This window comes from Rhineura floridana, chromosome 6 (assembly GCF_030035675.1).
Source record: "Rhineura floridana isolate rRhiFlo1 chromosome 6, rRhiFlo1.hap2, whole genome shotgun sequence".
Taxonomy (NCBI): domain Eukaryota; kingdom Metazoa; phylum Chordata; class Lepidosauria; order Squamata; family Rhineuridae; genus Rhineura; species Rhineura floridana.
In genome coordinates this window covers 6256197-6279799 of record NC_084485.1, presented here as the reverse complement: position 1 = coordinate 6279799, position 23603 = coordinate 6256197, and the positions used below count along the sequence as shown (strand labels likewise).

Sequence of the window (23603 nt, the reverse complement as noted above, 5' to 3'; positions counted from 1 at the left end):
AATGAAGTCAGCCGTGTGTCTCACTATTATAAGCCAGTCCATCTGCAAAGGTGCCAGGGCCCTCCTAGCCATTCCCCATTTCCCAAGGAACAAAATGAATTTTCAGTCCACGCTGCAGAATTCTCAGTTGGAGGTGGAGGAGTGGAAGCTTAAGCACCAGGCAAAAGGGGGAGGGGAGAAAATCAGTCTCCCTCCCTATACTTCCCCCTCTCCACTACAAACACACAAAGGCAAGGAAGGAATGGAACACATGCCCCCTGCTGTAAAAGACGGAACACCACACAAGAAGGGGGGGGAGAGATATGAAACATCTGTATTGGTTTTCAAATTGTACAAAATTTTTAAAAAACCACAGCTTTTGTGCTGGCTGAAATAAAACAACCCCAAAGGTGTCAGCATCAGAAAAATGCAAATTTACAGTCAAGGCTCCAAAGTCTAAAGCACAGCTTGATGCTCATTGCATTTCCAGCCCACATAGTATAACATGCAAATTAAAAGAATACCTGGATACACAATCACACCAATTGTAAAGCTTTTAGCAGGATGGAGTAACAGCGGCTTTTCATTTCCTGGCACCAAAAGGCCGTTGCTTTTTGGAGGGTGGGGTTGGGGAAACAACACAGAATATAATGGGAATGAAGCAGCAGGCACAAAGAGAGAACAAGCTGTACACAGCAACCCACTCCTGAAGAGCATTTCTGGCCTTGGGAATCAGAAAGGAAATCAGCTGCTTTTCAGCAAAGCGACAGCATAGGTGCATCCATCCCCAGGTGTTCCCCCAAGAAAGTTCAGGTAAGTGTTACACGTAGTAATACTGAATTTGGGGAGGAGATGGGTAGAGCTATTATCATCATAAAAATACCATGCCTTTGTGTAACTCTTTCAAATCATTTCTCATCTATTGTCTCAGTCGCTCTTACAACAACTCTGTAAGGTAAGCTAGCATCAACAGCCCTGTGGGGGTCTGGAGGAGAATGGCTTGACTAATGGCAGAAATGGGAAACTGAATGAGGGTCTCTTTGGTTCACAGCAATGCAATGGCTTGGCCAGTGCGCTACAGAGGTTGTGCACGGTTTTGACACCTCTGGCAGAAAACCCAAATGGCTGCTTCCTCTTTCATTCTGCCTAAATAAAAACATGGCAATACATTAAACTTTGCAACATTTTAATACTCTCCATCTTCCATCTGAGGCAGTTGCTGCAGTCTGCCTGATGATAGGATTTAGGTGGGGAGAAATCTCAGGCCCACCACCTCTGGCCCCTAATCCCAGTCACATATGGGTGAGTGCTGCCATCGGCACTTTAGAAACAAAGCTTGTGGAGCTGAGGTCTGCTAAGACTTGGCTTTTTAAATTAGGATTTGGTTGTATGCACTTCCCATCCAGATAATAATAATAATAATTTAAAAAAAATTCTTATTACTGTCAGCCTGGCTCCTCAGCATTATTCACAAATCACCTAATGTTCTGCTAGATGCTGTGCAGAGAAGTCACTAACTCATCCCTACCAACAGCCCACATTCGAGTTAAAACACAGATAAAAAGCTATCACTATGCATGGCAACTGCATTAGTACATACCAAAATAGACCAGAGTACAAGATTCTGTGGCTAAAAGGCTTGAAGAATGTTGGCAACAATAGCCACACAAACAGGCAGGCATCATGCTGTTAGGAGGCTGGCAACCAATCTGGGCTTTGGTGTCCACCAATGCTCTCTCTCCTTATGAGTAAGGCAATTTCTATAACCACACAAGTGGAAATATTACGTTGACCCCTGATCAGGCTATTTTGTAGTCAGGCAAGGGAAGATTGGAAGCTAAGTTGAGTCTTGTGGAATTAATTTCTTTGGCATCTTGCGCAAGCGCATGAAACATCTTCAGTGCTGTTCCCAGATGCAAAGGAAAACAGCAGAGATCTGTCCTTGTGGTGCTTCAGTGGGAGGCAAGAAAAGTCAGCAACTTTCCTGCAGTAGTCATGATTTCTTGTTCACGCAGCCAGGAATGAATGGATTCTCTCCAGAGCCTAACTTGCCTCTGGTTCTAGGCATTCAGTCTGACCTTGATGGCTGCTTAAAAAGAGCAAAGATGGATATGAAATCAGAGGAGAGTCTCAGCATTTCTAGGTAACCTGGGGGCAATTAGGAAAAAAGTGGATGTGGGGGCACACTGAGCTTCTCTGAAAGGGCAAACAAGCTTGTAGAGAGAGTAAGAGGGAACTGGGTGTAAAGTGATTAGAGAGCTCAAGAAGAGGCAATATCTAAAGCTGGTATAGCACAGTGGGGAGGAGAGCCTGGCTGGGAGTCCAGAGTCTGTGAGTTCAAATCCCCGCGCGTGTCCCCTGAGTGTAAAGGGCCAGTTAAAGATCACCCTTGCAGTGAGTGGCTCAGGGGTTATGTGCCCTGCCCCCTGTGTAGCTGTGGGCAAGCTGCATAGTCCCAAGGAGCCCGGTTGCCCCCCAGCTGGCAGTTGCAGACAAGGAAGGGGCTGGCTTGTGCAGCTGTGGCAAGCTGAGCAGGCCCTAGCCAGCTGGGGAGGACTAGCCTGAGAGGGAGGCAATGGGAACCCCCTGCTGAATACTGCTTACCATGAAATCCCTATTCAGAGGGTTGCCATAAGGCGGGATCGACTTGAAGGCAGTCCATTTCCATTTTTTTTCATATAGTACTAAGATCAGGAATTGTCTAATCTAATCTCTATACGTAGTACTAACAGCAAATTCAGAGAATGAGTGTGGATTCTTATGTAACCAAAACACCACCAATCCACACATAAGATGGCTATAGATGCATAAGTATATACTGTAAAAAGTCTTTTGGGGGGGACTCCAAATGGGCCATTTGTAATGTACTGCCTTCAAGTCGATTCCGACTTATGTCGACCCTATGAATAGGGTTTTCATGAGGCTGAGAGGCAGTGACTGACCCAAGGTCACCCAGTGAGCTTCATGGCTATGTGGGGATTCGAACTCTGGTCTCCCAGGTTGTAGTCCAACACCTTAACCACTCCCAGAAGCTCAGAGAGGACTGAGAAAATGCACACAGAGTGCTGAGTGACTGTTGTGGGGGCAGGAAGAGATGAAAAACTGATGACAGGGAGGGAATGTAATGGTGTATCCTGAAAAGGGCACAGCTGGCTAGCAGGCCTCCAGATCTGCAGCATTTTGTTGCAGGCCCCAGGTATTTAGAAAAAAGAAGGGCAGAAACCAAGATGCTAGGAAAGTAGGAATTTATCGTTTGTAAAAACCCAACGCGTTTCAGCCTGTTGATTTTCAGGCCTTCGTCAGGGAATTATAGGCTGGCGAGAAATTGAAATGAGCAGACCGCTTCCAATAATCTAACAGTATAAACACCTGGAGGCTCATTTGAATTTCTCACCAGCCTATAGTCCTCGACGAAGGTGTGAAAATCAACAGGCTGAAACGTGCTGGGTTTTTACAAACAATAAATTCCTACTTTTCTAGCATCTTGGTTTCTGCCCTTCTTTTTTCCTGGTTTGGATGCTAGCCACTTTTCGTTGTTACTCCCGGGTATTTAGGCCTAGTTTACACATGCAGCAACTTGAAGGAAATGGGCCTGAAGTGGCAAGGGTTTTTGATGTTGAGGAGTGTGTCCCTTTAGAATGCAGGTGGGGAAATCACATATGTTAATGTTCTTCTATGGGGAAAACAAAAAAAATAAAACCTTCCTTGCACGCAGAAAACTAGCATAGCAGCAAACATTTATCCTTCTTACGCTGTTTTTGTTGTTTCACAGGAGGGAGAATCCAACAATGGTATTCATCACCTTCAGTCTGAAGAGTTCCATCACATTTGGGCAGGAACCAACTGCCTAAGCCTGCTGCGTGTATAGACCTCATCCTTAACAACCTCCTCTGATATAGAAAGAGGGCTATTTGAGAAGATCAGGCCCAGGTGAATGGTGGCTATAGTCCCTCATACTGAGCAAGGCTAAGAAATGTATATATTGTTAGGAAAGAAGGGAAATTCCTTGAATTAAAGCAGGAGTGGGGAACTGGATCCACCCCCAGTGGACCATTTTGACAGGAGGACGGGGCCCCAGTTACCTGAATCACCTGACATCACTATGATGTCAAATGACTCAGGAAAATCCAAGCCCAGCCAAGATGGGACTAGAAAGTCAATGAAGTCAAAATTAAACAAAGCCAATCTTTCAGTCTTGCAGGCCCAAAGTCAACTTCCTCAGCCCCCAGAAGAGTGTTATATATTGGATGATCATATCTTACAACTAGGATGAATTTCAGAAACGAGGAACTGGACACGAAGTCTTCTTGGTTATGAAATGCGATGTATAACAATCAATGCAATACAATATAGTATTGCTCAAGACTTCTCTTGTTTAAAAAATGCAAGCAGTTTATAGTGTATGCCTGCAGGGGAAGGGGAGTTCCAAGACTCTTTAGATGTATTTGTGAGGAAAACTCGAACAGGAGACCTGATGAGCACTTGCTGGTGATTGTTTTTAGCTTTTGCCAATCTGGTACCCTCCAGATGTTTTGGATTTGTAATCCAAAACATCATTCTAGAGGGCACCAGATTGGCAATACAACACCTGGAAGGCAGCAGTTTGGTTGCACCTTGCTGCAGAAAATTAACCCAAGTTGGATCATGAGCACCTTTGGGAAGAGCTGTAAGACTCCAGGAAGAGTCTGAGTTAACCTAGTAATGTCTGACTCTTTGTTCTACTTTCAAGTGATTTTATATGTGTTCTTAAAACGTATTATTACTAAGGTTGTGGGGTAGGAAAGGATATCCACATAAACAGAGGTGACCGTTCCCCACTGTAAGGTTCTTCTGCCCTTCTTCTCCACCAGGGAAGCCCATCCTTACCCAGCAGCCTCCATTTCCATTCTGATCTGTTTCCTCTGCTCTTCATTGATGGGGTAGGAGCAGAAGACAGCCATGGAAGAGAGCAGCAGGGCAATGGGGACAGGAGCCATGAGGATTTTCAGTGTCAGGATGACCCTGGGGTTGTGTGTGCAGTCTGCGGCTCTGTAACCTGCAAAACTGAAAATGAAGAGGGTCAACACCAAAAAGTGTGATTTCTCAGAAAGCCTTCTTGGGGGGCAGGCAAAGGTCTCTTGGCTAACACCTGCCACCTGCAAGGAAGATGGAGCAGGAGAGAGCCACCATTCTGTCACAGGGACACATTCTTGCCATGCAGAAAGATGGCCCAGGTCCAGTCCTTCCAGTTAAAGCAACCTCCTCCAATAGGCCTCAAAGAATGTTTGTCTGAGAACTTGGAATGATGCTCCCGGCCACAGCAGGCAACACTAGGCTAGACAGCCCAACAATCTGGGCATAAGGCAGGGCTGTGGCTCAGTGGCAGAGCACATGCTATGCATGCAGCAGGCCCCTAATTTAACCCCTGGCATCTCCAGGTATGGTTAGAAGATACTCCTGTCTAGAATCCTAGAGAGCTGCTGCCAGTCAGTGTAGACAATACTGAGCTAAATGGACCGGGCTAAATCCTAAGGGCATTCTTAAAGTAAGGTGATCAACTCTATGGAACTCAGCATGTGTCCCAAACCAAGCTTAAATCACGGACAGGATTAAGATCCAGAACTTCCTTAATGAATGAGTGAAACAACTACCTCCAAATTACACCCTTGAGCTGATTCAGCCACAGTACAGAAGGCACATGAAGCCGCCACTTTGCTGGAGCTAAGCAGGTCTGGGTCTGTTCAGTGCCTGGAGGGGAGACCCCCAGGAGACCCCTGGGAATTTTGTTGGAAGAAAGGTAGGATATAAATATAATAAATAGCCTGTGCTGCAACCACACAGTGGAGTTGTAATGATTTGGTAGTGTACTTATCCATTTCAATGGGGGCTTGTGTAGGAGAAGTTCCCCCTAGGCTGTGGCCTTTGGTATCTTCCCCTCCAATGAATGGACAACCAGTGGCGGGGCCAAAGGATAAAGAATGAAAGGAAAGGAGGTCTTTCTGACAAATGTTGCTGTAAGAAATTATGGAGGCTCCAGATATGTAGATTCAAACCTATCCCACCCACATGGCCACTCTCCAACCAGCCCTTGTCTCTAGCAGGTTCAGTCCAGGCCTTTCCCCTTCCCAGCAAGCCAAGGGTTTCTTTGGAAAACATTTGCATCATTTGACTTAACAAGAGAGAGGATGGAACGAAAGGCTTACTGTAAGCTCATGGTGGAAATGCCAAGAGAAAGCCCGCCAGCAAACTTGTTGAAGAAAACATAGAATGAGTAGAAAAACGGTTCCAGGTTGAGGCAGGTAGGATTCTGCAGTTTGAAATCATCCACTGCATCTGGGAGCATGGACCTGAAAGGAGCAGGCAGAGGTAAAGTCAGAGCTGCTTGGCACCTGCAAGACCTGTGAGGTAGAGCGCATCACGCAATGGCTCACATGCACGAATCGCCAATCTAAGGTTGCTTCCAGACAGCCTGCTTATTGAGCGTTCATCCTGATTTGGTTTGCACAAAGGGAGGTTAGGCAATGCTGGCTATTTATTGAGCGTTTGTTCCGATTTGTTTGCAAGGAGGTTATGCAACGTCCCATCAATCCAGTGTTACCCCACACTTTCCAGTGCATTTTTCTGCCACATTCTTTTTTTGCAGAAAGTCCACCTGCAGAACAGCGCCTGTCTGGAAACACCCCAGTTGCAGAATGGATAAAGCATGGGGACTAAAACTATGTCTGCCTCAGGCATTGGAGAGCTGCTGCAGGTCACACCTGACGATATTAGGCTAGAATCTAGCCACTAGATGGACCAATGATCCGAGTATAAGGCAGGGTAGGCCTGTAGCTCCACGGTTGTAGATTCCCCCCTATATTTCTTCATAATCCTTCTCAAGAATCTTTCCTGCTCACAGCTCTTCCGAGGGAAGAGAGCTACCTTCGCACGCAGAAAGTCCCAAGATCAGTCTTTGGTTTCTCTGATGGCAAAGCATCTTGAGCAGTGAAGCTGAGAAAGGTCTCTGCCTGAAACCTGAAACTGGTGTTCACTGGAAAAGGCACAGGCCCGCCTTTGATCAGTGGTACCCTTTATCCTTAACACTATATGCAGTCCAAACAAGAGATGATGTACCTGAAAGATCATCTCACCCCTTATATACCCAGTAATTCACTATGCTTTGCCGGTGAGGGCTATCTGCAGATACCATCCTATCAGGACGTCTCTTTGACACAATATAGGAATCAGTCCTGTAGTGCAGTGGCAGTGTGGCACCTACCCTTTGGAGTATTAGACAGGTGTTGTCTCTGTTGTTTTTTCGGCACCTGCTAAAGGCCTTCCTCTTCCAACAAGCCTTTTAAGTAGAGACCTTTCCCAGTCTGCATCTGCATTGGAATTGTCTTTAAGATATTTTATCGCTTGTTGTTTACCTCCCAAAGGAGCCCAGGGCAGAAGGGGGGTAGATAAATTTAATAAATAAATAAATAAATACTTTCTATAGGTAGGGTTGCCATATTACCCGGATAGCCGGGTTTTACCCGGATTCTTTGCATGCCACCCGGCGCCCGGCTAGCCCCTTACGTGGCCCGGATTCTCAGCTTTAATTAAAAAAAAAATTAAGTTTCCAGGTGGTCCGGTTCTCGAGATATACATAAAAACGTCAGCCACCCCCTTCGACTGTTAAATCTTTCTTTAAACAGTACTGTATAGCACTTTGTAGCTTTAACCCCGCCCGTTCAGCATTGCAGCCAATCAGGGATTGTGTTTCAGTTTCATTGACCTCAGGCAGTGTCTAGAAAACAAAATGGTGGTTTCACCCCCCCCCCCCGTTTATCTGAAAATCTCATAAATTGGGTAAGTATATACATTTCAGGTTTTTTCCCTCTTGTGTGCAGGAGTCAGAGCTTGGGCAGTGTTTTGAAAACCTTCCCAATACTTGCTTTTTGTAAAAGCAATGCTAATCCCATATGCCCAAAGTAAATCCCATTTAATTCAATAGGACTTACTTTGAGTAGACATGTTATGAATGTGCTGAAAATCAATGGGGCTTTGGAGTGAATGTAAAAAAGAATTATGTTTGTGTTCTAACTCTTTCTGTTTCCAGTCCAATTTTAAAGCAAGTACGCAGGGCTTACTTAGGTATTACAGTTTTTATTCTGTAGGAAACTAATACTGATTTTTTTAAAACTAATACTGATTTTTCTGCAATGACCAACTGGTTTGACAATAAACTATTACATGGGCTGTATGTATTTATACATCTGCTCTGTGTGCGTGTGCGTGTATGGAGTCTTTCCAACACCCCTGTGAGGTAGGGTTGGAAACCAATGCAGCTCCCAACAAGAAATAAAGCTATTTAAAATCCAATGACCATAAAACAAGTATAAACAGTTGCAAAACAGCGTAAAGTGGCATGATTTGGAATTTTGGGTTGTGTGAATGAAGTTGCTTATCACTTGAGGTTGCAGTTCTGTCTCTGTTTGAGTAAGCCCCACTAAATACGCTGGGACTTGCTTCTGAATAAATAAACTTAGGATTGCACTATAAATATCTTTACAGTTTGTGTAAATAATAAATATATTTGATAGTCATGCTTATATACATATTTCTTCATTTATCATATTTTTGGTTTTTGGTTAGGAATCCTGACTGGTTGTGAGATGCTTAGTTTTTTGCCTTACTCATAGGAATCTTGTTGTGGTTGGTATGGTATTACATTTAGGAAAGTGTTACTGCCTTCTGTGTTTTTTTTTCCTATTTGCATTTCACTTATCTTTAACCTCACTCCATTACAGCCATAGAAGCAACAGCAGCATATGCAAGATAATTAACTCCCATTAGTGATAAGAACAAGAATTTATAATTATTATTTCAATTAAAACAAGAGGCTTATCAATACTTTGAAGAGGACCAGATATTTATTTTCTTTCTGAGCCCAGGACTGGGTCTTTCATGATGCCCAGGGAGCAGGAGAGTAGTCGATAAGACAGACATCCTGGCATTGGTAATCTAATTAGCAAGGTATGTGTGGGGTTGTTGCACACTTCCAGGCCCAGTTTCATTTTGAGTATGGAGGTGGAACCTGTGTAGATGTGGTTGAGAAATTTTGAGTTAAGCAAAGCTCTGCTTTTATAAAACCTAAGAAACATATAGATACTTTGAATGTCTGAGTGCCTGCACCAGTGGAATACTCGAGGAATTTGTAAAACTTGCTGCAACAGTATTTAGAACTGAGCATGTGACGTGAAAGACTCCTTTTCCTAACATTTTGGCTTGTTTTTCTCCACTCACCACATCTCTGAAATATATTGTATATGTAATGGTTAACCGTGCTGCTGGCCTGACTTACTTTATGTTTGTTGCTATTTTGTGTTTTTATTATGTTTTTATATTGATTGTGTATTTTTATTGTTTTTATTATATTTGTAAGCTGTGCTGAGCTCTGTTTTTAACAGCAAAAGGGCAGGATATAAATTCTCTTAATCAATCAATAAATACTCCATAGTGTTGGAAACTAGAGTCTAGGCATTTAAGGCTGAAAATGTTGCTTAAAAAAAAAGATTTCTCACATCTTTCCCCAGTTTTTGGTGGTAATTCCTAGGCACAAAAACAAAACAACTGGACAATCCAAATATTAATATGCAAATATTTGCATAATATGCAAATTAACCTGCCGGGATTTGTGGAACTGGAATATGGCAACCCTACTATAGGGCAATCTCTTTGTCTAAATCCTGAGAATTACTTGCAGGTCTACAGACTCCTGCTGCAGTTATCCTTTACAGTTGTTTATTAAATACAGGCACTTGAAGGTCAGAGAATGTCTGCTCGGGCAATGTCCAACAAAAATTCAGGGCTACTTTTCTCTATGTTTAGTTTGGCTAGTTAGATTAATTTCAATTTTAAATAAAGGGATGACCCAGAACAGCACTTTTCCATGCTTAATTATTGTACACTTGATCATTCATAGCTGAATGTGTGAACAGATTTCACTGAAAAGCATTTATGTTTAAGGTGATGTCTAGGGCTGGTCTTGCGAGCCAGGCAGTCACCTGGGGCACCTAGCTGAAGAGGGCACCAAGCTGAGCTCAGTGGCTGTATTTTGCGAATGTACTGTCTGCAGTGGACTAGGGTAGGAAGAAAGCAAGTGTCTGTAACCTTTTTTTACAAGGTTCTTAGCATTTCAAATGCTATAAACATTATAAGCACTATATAAATAATTAAAATAAAGCTGTAACTGGATAGCTTTCTTATTTATAACTTTTCATTCTTATTTTTAAAGATAAAAATAATGGATATTCTAAATTAAAGAACGCTTTCCAAAAGATAGGAACTGCTACAAAACAGAAACAAAAAAAATTAAAAGTAGACCCTGCAATCGCTGAGCAGGAGCTCAGGGAGGAGAATTTGCAGCAGAAGCCATTTTGAGTGTGTGCTGAATCTAATAAAGGCCATAGGCCTGCAACTCCATCAGAGTCATCCTTTGACAGCCACTCACACCACACAATAGACTAGAATCTAGATCCTAGAACTGGAGCAGGAGTGCACTGACAACAGAGCAACAAATACTGGAACTCCCTCCCATGTGATCTTCGACATGCCCCTTCCCTAGATGTATTCCGCAAGGCCCTGAAGACGTGGCTATTCCAACAGGCCTTTGAGGTCCTTGGGATGGGTAAATCTCCATGATTTTGTCATCTATCGTATGCTGCTAAAATAATTGTTTTATATATGTATTGATGACTGTCCAGTATTTATTTTATCTACTGTTATTAATGTGACTGCATTTGATATTATTGTATTTTATTTCATTTTAATGTACGTCGCCTAGAGTGGCTAATTGCCAGATAGGCAACACACAAATTAAATATTATTATTATTATTATTATTATAAGAGGGTGCTCGCTCTGGACCCTCTTCCTAGGCATAGCCGCAGTTTTTCCTTTTATTGAAGTAATAGAAAATTTCAGTTCAGAGCGCTTCATGAATCTACCTACGGCTTACTCAGAATGCTGCATCCCTCTCTAGCTAACTAGGCACAACTTGACAGCAATAAGATGTTGACTCGGCAACCCCCCTCGCCCAGCTTAAGTAGGGCTGGGCAGGCCCCCCCTTCTTGCGTGTACCCCAAGCCATGGTTGGAGGCATGCACGAACGTGCTGACTGCTCGTGAGCTGGGTTTGTTGAGTCTCCCACCGCATCTGCCTCCTGGACCTGGACAAAGATGGGGCCTCAGCTTCCATCCCCGTTCTCTCCCTCTGCAGGGGGAGAGCTGTCTGGTGGTGGTGCAGGCGCAGGGAGAGGCACCACGTCAGGCGGAGGAGTGGGTGGTCGATCCGGGGCAGTCTGTCCTGGGGGGCATCTGAGATGGCTGGTGGTGACCCGTCAGCATCCAAAGTGGGGGCTGCTGCAACAGCTCCCCTTTGCTGGGTCCTTCACTGACAAGAATGTCCCAGTCCAAGTCTTCCCTCCTGCACGTCGGTCTACCCCTGCTAGCATGGCTCACGACTGGGGGAGGGAGGCAACTGGGGTAATTTGCCCCAGGCCCCCACAAAGCAAGGGCGCCCTTGCCTCAGTGCATACCATCGGCCCCTGCCCAGATCCTGACACATGGCTCACCAGAATTCTTGGTATTTTATTTAAAGTTTTCATAAAAAGAAGAAATTGTATATGGGATGACAATGAATCTCAACATGTAATTTTGACATAATGGGACCCTCCCCTGGCCATGATGAAGTAAATATTTTACATAGTTGTTCATGAAACAATAGATGCTAATTTGAGGCTTCTTGTTGTTGTTATGTGCCTCCAAGTCGACTACGACTTTTATGGCGACCCTATGAATCAGTGACCTCCAAGAGCATCTGTCATGAACCACCCTGTTCAGATCTTGTAAGTTCAGGTCTGTGGCTTCCTTTATGGAATCGATCCATCTCTTGTTTGGCCTTCCTCTTTTTCTACTCCCTTCTGTTTTTCCAAGCATTATTATCTTTTCTAATGAATCATGTCTTCTCATTATGTGTCCAAAGTATGATAACCTCAGTTTCATCATTTTAGCTTCTAGTGATAGTTCTGGTTTAATTTGTTCTAACACCCAATTATTTGTCTTTTTTGCAGTCCATGGTATACGCATTTCAAATGCGTTGATTTTTCTCTTATTGACTTCTTTCACTGTCCAACTTTCACATCCACACATAGGGATCGGGAATACCATGGTCTGAATGATCCTGACTTTAGTGTTCAGTGATACATCTTTACATTTGAGGACCTTTTCTAGTTCTCTCATAGCTGCGCTCCCCAGTCCTAGCCTTCTTCTGATTTCTTGACTGTTGTCTCCATTTTGGTTAATGACTGTGGGGAGGTATTGATAATCCTTGACAAGTTCAACGTCCTCATTGTCAACTGTAAAGTTACATAAATCTTCTGTTGTCATTACTTTAGTCTTTTTGATGTTCAGCTGTAGTCCTGCTTTTGTGCTTTCCTCTTTAACTTTCATCATGGTGCTGCCTACTATTGCTATTGTTGTGCTGTTGTATGTTGGAAGAGGATTAATTTTAACGTTGGTTGTGTTGTGCGCTTGTGTGCGTGGTTTAGTGTGTGGTGTGAATGTGGTATGACTGGTTGGTTTGTGGTACGAATGTATTGAATGATTGTTTATATATATGCAGTCTCATGATTGGAAGGCCTGTCTAACCTTAGGGCTGTGTACTGGACTTGATTACCCATCCCTTAATATCTTTTACAACATCCTTTGACCTTTTATCATCTGGGCTGGTTGATTGCGGAGGAGATAGGGGCATGTGTAAATCAGGGAGGGAAGAAGAGGGAAGGGTGGGGGGCCAAAGTATAACAAGATTGGGCGGCAGGCACTGGAATGGTGCTGGGGGCAGACCATGTCAACGGAGAGAAACAAGGGATAGATACATAATATCCATCCCTTGTTCCAGGTCTGTCCAGAACCAGAAGGAAGCTGGGGGACGCAGGATTCCTACTGACCTTTGACTGCTGATGTGTAATGCCAGGTCTGTAGTACAAAAAACATCTATCATTCATGACTTGATCTTGGATGAATGTGCAGACCTGGCATGTATTACGGAGACCTGGTTGGATGAAGCCTCAGCTCCTATTCTTGAGGCTATGTGCCCACCGGGTTTCCGTTACGCACAGCAGCCGAGGGTCGGAAGGCGGGGAGGGGGAGTGGCAGTTATTTACCGAGAGTCGCTGCTCTTTGCCAGATCTCCCCTTCGTGGGACTAGCTTCGTTGATTGTATGTACTGGAGGTTGGGCTCTAAGGGCAGTTTAGGGATCCTGCGGGTTTACCGCCCGCCCCGCTGCACGGCAGACTCCCTGGCCGAGGTGCTCGAGGTGATCTCGGACGTGCAAATGTTGTCCCCAGAGCTGTTAGTTCTGGGTGACTTTAACATACACGCTGAGACCACTCTCATAGGAGCTCCTCGGGATTTCCTGGAAACCATGACTTCCTGGGAACTGCGCCTTAGTAATACTGAGCCCACCCATGTAGCTGGTCATACTCTTGACCTTGTATTTGTCCCGGGGGGGAGGGTAGTGTGCTGAAGTTGGGGGCTAATTCTTTTACCCCTGTGTCATGGTCAGACCACTATCTGGTAAAGATGGATCTCTCGATGATGCACGCCCTCTGCAGGGGTAAAGGTCCTATTAGAATGGTCCGCCCCAGGCGCATGATGGATCCAGATGGTTTCCTAACGGCGCTTGGGGAATTGGAACCTGCTGAAGGTCGCTCGGTCGAAGCCCTGGTGATGGAGTGGAACGAGAGGATCGCCGGGGCCTTGGACCGAGTGGCTCCAAAACGTCCTCTCCCCCTGAACAGAACTCAAGTAGCACCATGGTACACACCACGGTTGCGTACTTTGAGACAGGAGGTGAGACAACTAGAGCGCCGGTGGCGGAAGTCGCGCTCCGAAGATGCCCGAACACAGGTTAGAGCAGCAATAGCTGCCTACCAGGTGGCGGTAAGGGCAGCAAAGAGGGAATTCTTTGCTGCCTCTATTGCGTCAGCAGAGTGCTGTCCCAGGAGGTTGTTCCAAGTGGTCCGAAGCCTGGTCGGTCCAGTTGCTCAGGAACCCTTGGAACAGTCTAAGGCCTCCTGTGACAAATTGGCAAAGCACTTTGCTGATAAAATCGAGCACCTGAGGAGCTCGATTCCGTACGCCGTGGATACAGTGAGTGAACTAGAGTTGACCAGTTGCAAACCGGTCAAATGGGATCGATTTCGGCCTCTTTCTTCTGAGGATGTGGACAAGGTGCTCTCATCTGTAAAGCCTACCACTTGTCTAAATGACCCTTGCCCATCATGGCTCCTTATGAGCTGTAAAGAGAAATTGGGTGAGGGGATCAAGGCAGTGGTTAATGCATCCTTGCAAGAGGGTGTTATGCCACTAGCCTTCAAGGAAGCTATTATAAAACCCATCTTAAAGAAGTCCTCCTTGGATCCCCAGATCTTAAACAACTTCCGCCCAATTTCAAACTTACCATTCTTGGGCAAGGTCATTGAGAGAGTGGTGGCAAATCAGTTGCAGACACACTTGGATGAAACGGATTATCTTGATCCATACCAATCGGGTTTCAGGACTGGACATGGAACTGAAACAGCCTTGGTCACTCTGGTTGATGATATGAGGAGGGCATTGGATAGGGGAGAATTCACCTTCCTTGTCCTCCTGGATCTCTCAGTGGCTTTTGATACCGTAGACCACGGTATCCTTTTAGATCGCCTGGAGAGTTTGGGATTGGGAGGCACGGTCTTACAGTGGTTCCACTCCTTTCTCTCTGATAGGCGCCAACAGGTAGCATTGGGTGAGGAGGTTTCAGACCCTTGGCCTCTCAATTGTGGTGTGCCACAGGGCTCTATCCTCTCTCCCATGCTATTTAACATCTATGTAAAGCCGTTGGGAGAGATCATCAGGAGATTTGGGCTGCAGTGTCACCAATATGCGGATGACACTCAGCTCTATCTCTCATTTAAATCTTCACCGGAGAGGGCTGTGGAGACCATGTCCAAGTGCCTGGAATCCGTGAGTGGATGGATGGGCAGGAACAGGTTGAAGTTGAACCCTGATAAGACCGAGGTACTACTTGTGGGAGACAAGGGAGGGTTAGGAGATGTTGACCTGGTGTTTGATGGGGTAAAGTTGCCCCTACAGGACCAGGTCCGCAGCCTCGGAGTTGTTCTTGATTCCAGGCTGTCCATGGAGGCTCAGATTTCGGCTGTGAGCCGGGCAGCTTGGTATCAATTACATCTTATACGTAAGCTGCAACCCTACCTCCCTGTTCAACAGCTCTCGCTCGTGGTACATGCCCCGGTCACCTCTCGATTAGACTACTGTAATGCGCTTTACGTGGGGTTACCCTTGAAAACGACCCGGAAATTACAACTTATACAAAATGCAGCAGCGCGCTTACTTACCAACAGCCGCCGCTGGGACCACATCACACCAGTATTACTTGATCTACACTGGCTGCCGGTTGTCTTCCGGGCCCGATTCAAGGTGTTGGTATTAACCTTTAAAACCCTAAACGGTTTCGGCCCTGCTTACCTGAAAGAGCGCCTCCACCGCCACCAACTATGCCGCCCAACTAGATCAGCCACACAAGGCCTTCTCTCAATCCCGCCAACCAAAACAGTTAGGTTGGTGGGTACTAGGGAGAGAGCCTTTTCTGTGGTGGCCCCCACTCTCTGGAACTCCCTCCCATGTGATCTCCGACATGCCCCTTCCCTAGACGTATTCCGCAAGGCCCTGAAGACGTGGCTATTCCAACAGGCCTATGAGGTCCTTGGGACGGGTAAATCTCCATGATTTTGTCATCTATTGTATGCTGCTAATATAACTGTTTTTATATGTATCAATGACTGTCCAATATTTTATTTATTGTTATTATGTGATTGCATTTGAAATTTTTTTATTTTATCTCATTTTAATGTACGTCGCCTAGAGTGGCTAACTGCCAGATAGGCGACAAACAAATTAAATATTATTATTATTATTATTATCATCATTCGTTTCAAATCATTACTGGTTTCTTCTAATAGTATGGTATCGTCTGCATATCTTAAATTATTGATATTTCTCCCTCCAATTTTCACATCTTGGTCCAATCCTGTTTTCCGTATGATATGTTCTGCGTACAGATTAAATAAACAGGGTGATAAAATACACCCCTGTCTCACACCCTTTCCAATTGGGAACCAATCGGTTTCTCCATATTCTGTCCTTACAGTAGCCTCTTGTCCAGAGTATAGGTTGCGCATCAGGACAATCAGATGCTGTGACACCCCCGTTTCTTTTAAAGCATTCCATCGTTTTTCATGATCTACACAATCAAAGGCTTCGTTGTCATCTATAAAGCATAGGGTGATTTTCTTCTGAAATTCCTTGGTCCGTTCCATTATCCAACATATGTTTGCAATGTTGACGTGTGTGCGTTGTTGCGTGAAACAGCATACATTACGTTGGAGTTAAGTTGAGCAAGAAACTTCTTCAGAGCATTAGAGCATGTTAAGAGTCTTTATTAAGACATTACGGCCAAAGGCTTAAGAGTAAATACATGTAGAGTTTCTTCAGTCACACCCCCCCCTGGGGGTAAACACAGAAGAGAACCTCTCAGTTCAGAGGCAATACACAGAAAACCAGCCTCACAGTTCAGAGGCAATATTCAGAAGACACAACTTACAGACTCTGTTAGAACTTTCCCAGTTGCTATCTCATGTTACCATGACAACCGCTGGCCTTGAATGTCTGCTCACTCTCAGGCCAAGAGATAACAGTTACTTCTCCAAACTTGCAGGCTTTATGGAAAACAACTAGAGACAGTAATGCCCATGGGTCACAGCCCAACATGCAATATGATCTCTGGTACCTCTTCCCTTTCTAAATCCAGCTTGGACGTCTGGCATTTCTTGCTCCATATATGGCAAGAGCCTTTGTTGTAGAATCTTGAGCATTACTTTACTTTCATAGGATATTAAGGCAATAGTTCAATAATTACTGCATTCCCTGGGATCCCCTTTCTTTGGAATTGGGATGTATATGGAACGCTTCCAGTCTGTGGGCCACTGTTTAGTTTTCCATATTTCTTGACAGATTTTACTCAAAATTTGGACAGATTCAGTCTCAGTAGCTTGTAGCAGCTCTATTGGTATGCCATCTATTCCTGGTGATTTGTTTCTTCCAAGTATTTTAAGAGCAGCTTTCACCTCGCATTCTAAAATTTCTGGTTCTTCATCATATGGTTCCTCCATGAATGAATCTGCCATCTTGGCATCTCTTTTATAGAATTCTTCAGTGTATTGCTTCCATCTTCCTTTTATTTTATCTCGGTCAGTCAGTGTGTTCCCCTGTGGATTATTCAACATCCCTACTCTTGGTTTAAATTCCCCTTTCATTTCTCTAATCTTTTGGAATAGGGCTCTTGTTCTACCCTTTTTGTTGTCCTCTTCTATTTCTATACAGTAAGTATTGTAATAGTTCTCTTTGTCCCTACGTACTAGTCACTGTATTGTTGCATTTAGGGTTCTGTGTTTCTATCGCCTTTTGCTTTCCTTCTCTCTTTAACCATTTGAAGAGTTTCTTCAGTCATCCATTGGGGTCTTTCTCTCTTTTTAGCTAGAGGTATTGTCTTTTTGCATTCTTCTCTGATAACGTCTCTGACTTCATTCCATAGTTCTTCTGGTTCTCTGTCAACTAAGTTTAAAGCCTCAAACCTGTTCCTTATTTGATCTTTATATGCTTCTGGGATGTTATTTAAATTGTATTTTGGCATTATGATTGCTTTGTTGTTCTTCGTTAGTTTTACTCTGATTTTTGATATGACCAGTTCATGATCTGTACCGCAGTCTGCTCCTGGTCTTGTTTTTGCAGAAAGTATGGAACTTCTCCATCTTCTGTTGCCAATTATATAATCAATTTGATTCCTATATTGACCATTTGGTGATGTCCACGTGTACAGCCGTCTTATTGGTTGGTCAAAAAATGTGTTGGCAAGAAACAAATTATTGGCTTCACATAATTCAATAAGTCTTTCTCCTGCTTCGTTTCTGTCTCCTAGGCCCCATTTCCCCACAATTCCTAATTCTTCTCTGTTCCCTACTTTTGCATTCCAGTCCCCCATGATTATCAGCACATCTTGTTTTGGTGTGTGATCAATTTCTTGCTGCGCTTCTTCGTAAAATCTCTCCAGTTCCTCCTCTTCTGCATTTGCCGTCGGAGCATAGACTTGGATGATGGTTATGTTGATAGGTTTCCCATTTAATCTCATTGATATCACTTGCTCAGACCTTGCGTTGTAGCTCCTAATTGCTCTTGCTACATCACTTCTTACTATTAAAGCAACCCCATTTCTTCTTAATTTCTCATTTCCTGCATAAAATATTTTGTAGTTGCCTGACTGGAAATGTCCCATTCCTGTCCATTTTAGTTCGCTCACGCCAAGTATTGTAATGTTGATATGCTCCATTTCTTGTTTGACAATTTCTAACTTTCCCTGGTTCATGCTTCTCACATTCCATGTTCCTATTGTGTGCGTCGTACAACTCCGGACTCTCCTTTTGCATCTGTGTACATCAGCCTCTGGGCTTCCTTTCAGGTTTGACCCAGCTGCGTCATTAGTCACAGGCTACTCGTACTTGTCCTTTGTTCTTCCCCAGTAGCTCGGTGAGTGCTTTCTGACCTGGGGGTCTCATCTTCCAGCACTATCTCATGTTACATTTTGGATACTCTGTTCATAGGGTTTTCATGGTAAGAGATATTCAGAGGTGGTTTACCATTGCCTTCCTCTGAGTTTGGATGCATCTTAGTCTGGTGTTTCAGCTTTGACCATTACTCCTTGGGTGCCCCTGCTAGGAGTCTAGCCTCTTGGTCGAGACTCCTGACGGCTTTGCTCTCAGTTTCTTCAACACCCTCAAACCCCCTCACCACGTTAAGGTGTGCATCCAAAGAGGAGGATTTGAGGCTTAAGCTGGCTGAAAAATGTATCCCTGAGAGGTTGAAAGGGATGGGCCTGCTTATTACCCAGGCCTGCAGCCCAACTGTAAGGGAGTCTAAATCAATCACTGTAAGGTAAAATACTTCTTTATGTCTGACCAGCAATAAAGATATTGGTCAAGTAGGCTTACAATTGGCCCAGACCATGTAGCCCCAGTTTCAGAGTTTGTTGAAAGGAGAGAAGGAACATGGAAAGCTTTACAGATGGATTCTGTGGCAAAGCAGACAGCCTGTTCTTGTTACAGGAAGAACGTTAGGCACACCGGGGAAAGAGTTTAAGCCAGCCTTTCCCAACTAGTGGGCCATCAGATGTTGCTGGACTACAGCTCCCATCAGCCCCAGCATTCCTGACCATTGGCCATGCTTGCTGGGGCTGATGGGAGTTGTAGTCCAGCAACATCTGATGGCCCACTAGTTGGGAAAGGCTGGTTTAAGCAATGAGTGAGTGAACGCCACTAAGATTCCAAGCAAGAAGAATAATTTTCTGTGACAGCTACCACAGGGAAAGATGTAGGAGTGATGTGAGGCCAGGCACTAACGGAGGAATCCTTGCTGAGTGAGTAGTGGAGAAGGCCAGGAGCAGGCCAGAACCAGAAGACCTGTGCAACTGAGCTCCACGAAGCAGAAAGAAGCTCTGCCAGAAGGGGTTTGGAATTTGGAGGGAGTATTCAGGAAAAGGTCAACCTGATCCTTATTCCCTTACCCACATGTAAGGAAAAATGAAGCACCGCTACCATATGCTTGATCCCAGGGCAAGGAAGAGGAGCAGGAGAGAATTCTCATGTGTAGTCTGTGCATGCAGTAATTCACACATGTGGCCCCCAGGTTTGTACATACTTGCATGGGTCCTTTGTAGGGGGCAACAGCAAGGCCCCCAACATCACATCTGCACCAGGCCCCATAAACCCTCTGGGTACCCTGAAAAGCTGACCATGTTTAGCTGTCGAGCCCCAGGTCTTTCAAGGGAATCAAGGGAGGGGGGTGAAGGAGCTTCAGCCCCCTCAGAATCAAGGAAGGGGGCTGGAGGAGCTTGAGCCCCCTCAGCTAGAGCAGCAAGGGGCAGAGCCTGAGACTTTCGAGGACACTGGGGGAGGGAGTGCCAGTTCCCACGGACAGGCCTCCTGCTGAAGAAGACGCACCAACAGAACCGTTGGGGGAATATCTGGCGCGCGCACCAATTCCAACCCCCCTGGATCCCCCTCTTGACACTTCAAATGCTTCCCCTCCTCCTGACCTCCAGCCTGCACCTATCCAGTTGGTACTGTCAGATGAGACGTCAGAGGCGCGCCCTCTCTCACCCTGCGCCAGACGTCGCAAGAAGTGTGCCGGTCAGAGGGAAGTTCCTAGAAGGAGTGAGAGATTACGAGTGAAGATCTTTCCTATTTAAGGTTGCACCCCCCTGACTGGGGTGCTGAGTCAGCTTCCTTCATATGCTGCAGAGTACGCTTAGGAGCTTAGATAGGGATTGCAGTGAGTTAGTTTAGGCGAGTTAATGAAGCGTGCTGCCTTTGATGTTTCAATTACCCTAATAAAACAGGAATTACTCTCATCCTCGTCTCCAACTCGTGCCTCACACTCTGGGCAGGACATTATCCTGGGGGGGGGGGGGCTGGTGATGTGGAAGCTCTTTCACTGATGTTACGGTGCTTCCAGACTTTTGCTATCTACAGATGAGATTCAATAACACACCAGCCGGTTTAGGTTGCGCAGTGAAAGTGGATTTGGTGCTCTTGCACAGCAAGCCCATTTCCCCTCCTCCCCCCTGGGGGGAGGGTTTTGTTTTTGAAAGAAAAGTGACAGAAAAATCCACTGGAAAGCCTGGGGTAACAGTTACTTGATGCAACACTCTATAACCTCCCCACAAACAAAGTCAGAATGAATGCTCAATCAACAGGCCATTCGGAAGTGACCCTCTCCCTGCTGTGATAACAGTCTAAATTCAGAGACACTCCCTTAAAATAGACTGAGGAGCAGGCAGGAATTGCAACAGAAAAGCTCCAATCAGAAACAGAAACCCCCTGAACCGAATGCAGTGGCAAATCCTATCATCCTCTCTTTGTATTCAGCAGTATTATTATTTTTCCCCGCACATTCATGAGCATTTGCTGCATTTTATGAACCGAACGGGAACTTATGACAGTTCCTGGTGCCCCAGTGCTGATGGTGAAAATTGTGAATAGCATTTCAGGAAGCTTCTGTCCGGATACACACGCCCTCCCTGAATGAACCCGCTATTGTTCAGGACTTTCCTTCCACTCACCATGGCAACAAGAAGAGAACGGCGAGGCTGCTTCCTGCCACAACGATCATGAAGACGTAGACGAGGAAGTTGTGGGTCACAACAATAACAACGAGTGCTGGAATGATCAGCTGCAGCACACAAGAGGTGTAGGGTGAGGGACAGAAAAAAAGCCTCCTTAGATGGCAGAGGTTCCCCATGGTTACCAAAGATTTCGCTCCTATCTTCTTCCTCCTCTCTATATAACACCTTTTTATTTATTTTTGTTTTGTTTATTTTATTTTATTTGAGAGAATTTATAAACTAATAATAATAATTCTCCAGCAGTGTACAGACAAAATTATAAATAAAATGTGGCTAAAAGCTGGATGAGAGCTAATAAACTGAAACTCAATCCAGACAAGACTGAAACACTGTTGGTGAGCTCTTTCCCTGCCCGGATGGTGGATGTTTATCCTGTTCTAGATGGGGTTACACTCCCCTTGAAAGAACAGGTTCATAGTTTGGGGGTCCTTTTTGACCCTTCCTTGTCGCTTGAGGCTCAAGTGGCCTCGGTGGCTCGGAATGCATTTTACCATCTTCGTTTAGTAGCCCAACTACGCCCCTATCTGGACAGTGACGATCTCGCTTCAGTTGTTCACGCCCTGGTAACTTCTGGACTGGATTACTGTAATGCACTCTACGTAGGGCTGCCCTTGAAGACGGTTCGGAAACTTCAGCTGGTGCAAAACGCGGCAGCCAGGCTATTGACGAGGACCAATCGGTCTGCGCATATAACACCTGTCCTGGCCCGTTTGCACTGGCTACCTATTTGTTTCCGAGCCAGATTCAAGGTGCTGGTTTTGACCTATAAAGCCTTACACGGTGTGGGACCACAGTACCTTGTGGAACGCCTCTCCCGCTATGAACCTACCCGTTCATTTCGTTCAGTATCTAAGGCCCTCCTCCGGGTACCATCTCACCAGGATGCCCGGAGGATTGTTACCAGATCTAGGGCCTTTTCTGTAGTGGCCCCCGAATTGTGGAACAGCTTACCTGAAGAGATACGCCTGGCGCCTACGGTGCTTTCTTTTAGGTGCCAGGTTAAGACCTGGCTGTACTCCCAGGCTTTTTAATGTTTTTAATGTTTATGTCTACGCTTTATTTTAATATTGTTGTTGATATATGTGATTGATTTTATTATAATATTGTATTTTTAATCTGTTTTGTACACCGCCCAGAGAGCTACTAGCTATGGGCGGTCTAAAAATGAAACAAATAAATAAAAATAAATAAATAAACCAGTTAAACAGAAATATGCACAAAATCATCATCATTAAAAACAGAAAGGTTTTCAGCAGTGGTCTAAAGCCATCTAGCAGGTGAGGGGGACCTTTGGCCCTCCAGATATTGCTGAACTACAATTCCCATCATCCCTGGCTATTGGCTATACTTGCTGGGGCTGATGGGAGTTGGAGTTCCACGACCTCTGGAGGGCCAAAGGTTCCCCACAACTGCAGTACAGTGAGGGCGCTTGTCCAAGATCAATAGGCAGGGCGTTCCAGAGCGCAGGTGCTGCCACACTAAAGGCACGACGCCTTGCAAATGTGGAATGGACACCGCATGGCCACCATCTGGTGAAGTTTGGATCGGTGGTGGCAAATTCTTAATTAGCAAAGTGCTTTTTGGTCTTCACATCTTTGTCACACATATGAATCCTGTGAGATCATGGCTACTCCCATGTAACAGGTATGGCTGATCAAAAGGGAGCAACTTGCTCAAGGCAAGACAGAGAGGGTGAATATAGACATAGTCCGGCATCCTGTTCTCACAATGGCTAGCTAGATGCGTGAATGGGAAGCCTGCAAGCAGGACTTGAGTACGAGATCACAAGTGGAGCGAGGGCTGCTGCTGCGCTCGGATCCTTCTCGTGGGCTGCTCACTGGGGCATCTGGCTGGCTGCTGTGAGAACAGGATCCTGGTCAAGTTGGGCCCCTTTGGCCTGATCCAGCAGCCAGGCCCTTCTAATGTTCTTCAACAGTGGCTTTGTGCACCTCTAGGTCACCAGCCTCCCCCTCCTCTGCTGCAACACTTTTCAGCTGCAAAATCCCCCCACACCCCTCCTTTCCCCAAAGAGTCCTTATCAATGGTTCCTTCTCAAACTAGGGGGAGGTAGCGAGCGGGGGTACTCAGGCCTGTCCTGAGCATGTGCGGGGCCCAGGGCAAAAGCATAGTTGGGGGCCCCCCACATTCTTTCTCTCTTTCAAATCTCCCGCCCAGAATAAGCCGGCAAGCGCTGCCTGTAAATGCGCTGCACAGCTGATAAGCGGGCGGCAGGCAGCACAAGGAAGCCACTCAAGCAGGGGATTCAAACCTCCCGCCTAAAATTAGCTAGCTAAGTGCCGCACGCACACCCGCTTCACAGCTGA

The 23603-nt window shown here is 45.3% G+C and overlaps 1 protein-coding gene across 2 annotated transcripts in view; it reads right to left on the bottom strand.

The window, feature by feature from the left end:
- Window positions 1–289: 289 nt before the first annotated feature.
- Window positions 290–23603, bottom strand: part of LOC133386995 (sodium-dependent lysophosphatidylcholine symporter 1-like) — a 50222-nt gene continuing 26908 nt past the window's right edge. Inside the window, exons 11-14 of one of the 2 annotated variants that reach the window (XM_061630877.1) lie at window positions 21217–21326; window positions 6162–6305; window positions 4846–5022; window positions 290–2068 (exon numbers count right to left, since the gene is read on the bottom strand). In XM_061630877.1, the coding sequence (XP_061486861.1) occupies window positions 2023–2068; window positions 4846–5022; window positions 6162–6305; window positions 21217–21326 (477 nt within the window). In that variant the 3' untranslated portion in view covers window positions 290–2022. The remainder of the gene's footprint in view (window positions 2069–4845; window positions 5023–6161; window positions 6306–21216; window positions 21327–23603) is intronic. The other variant, XM_061630876.1, reaches the window with a different exon arrangement.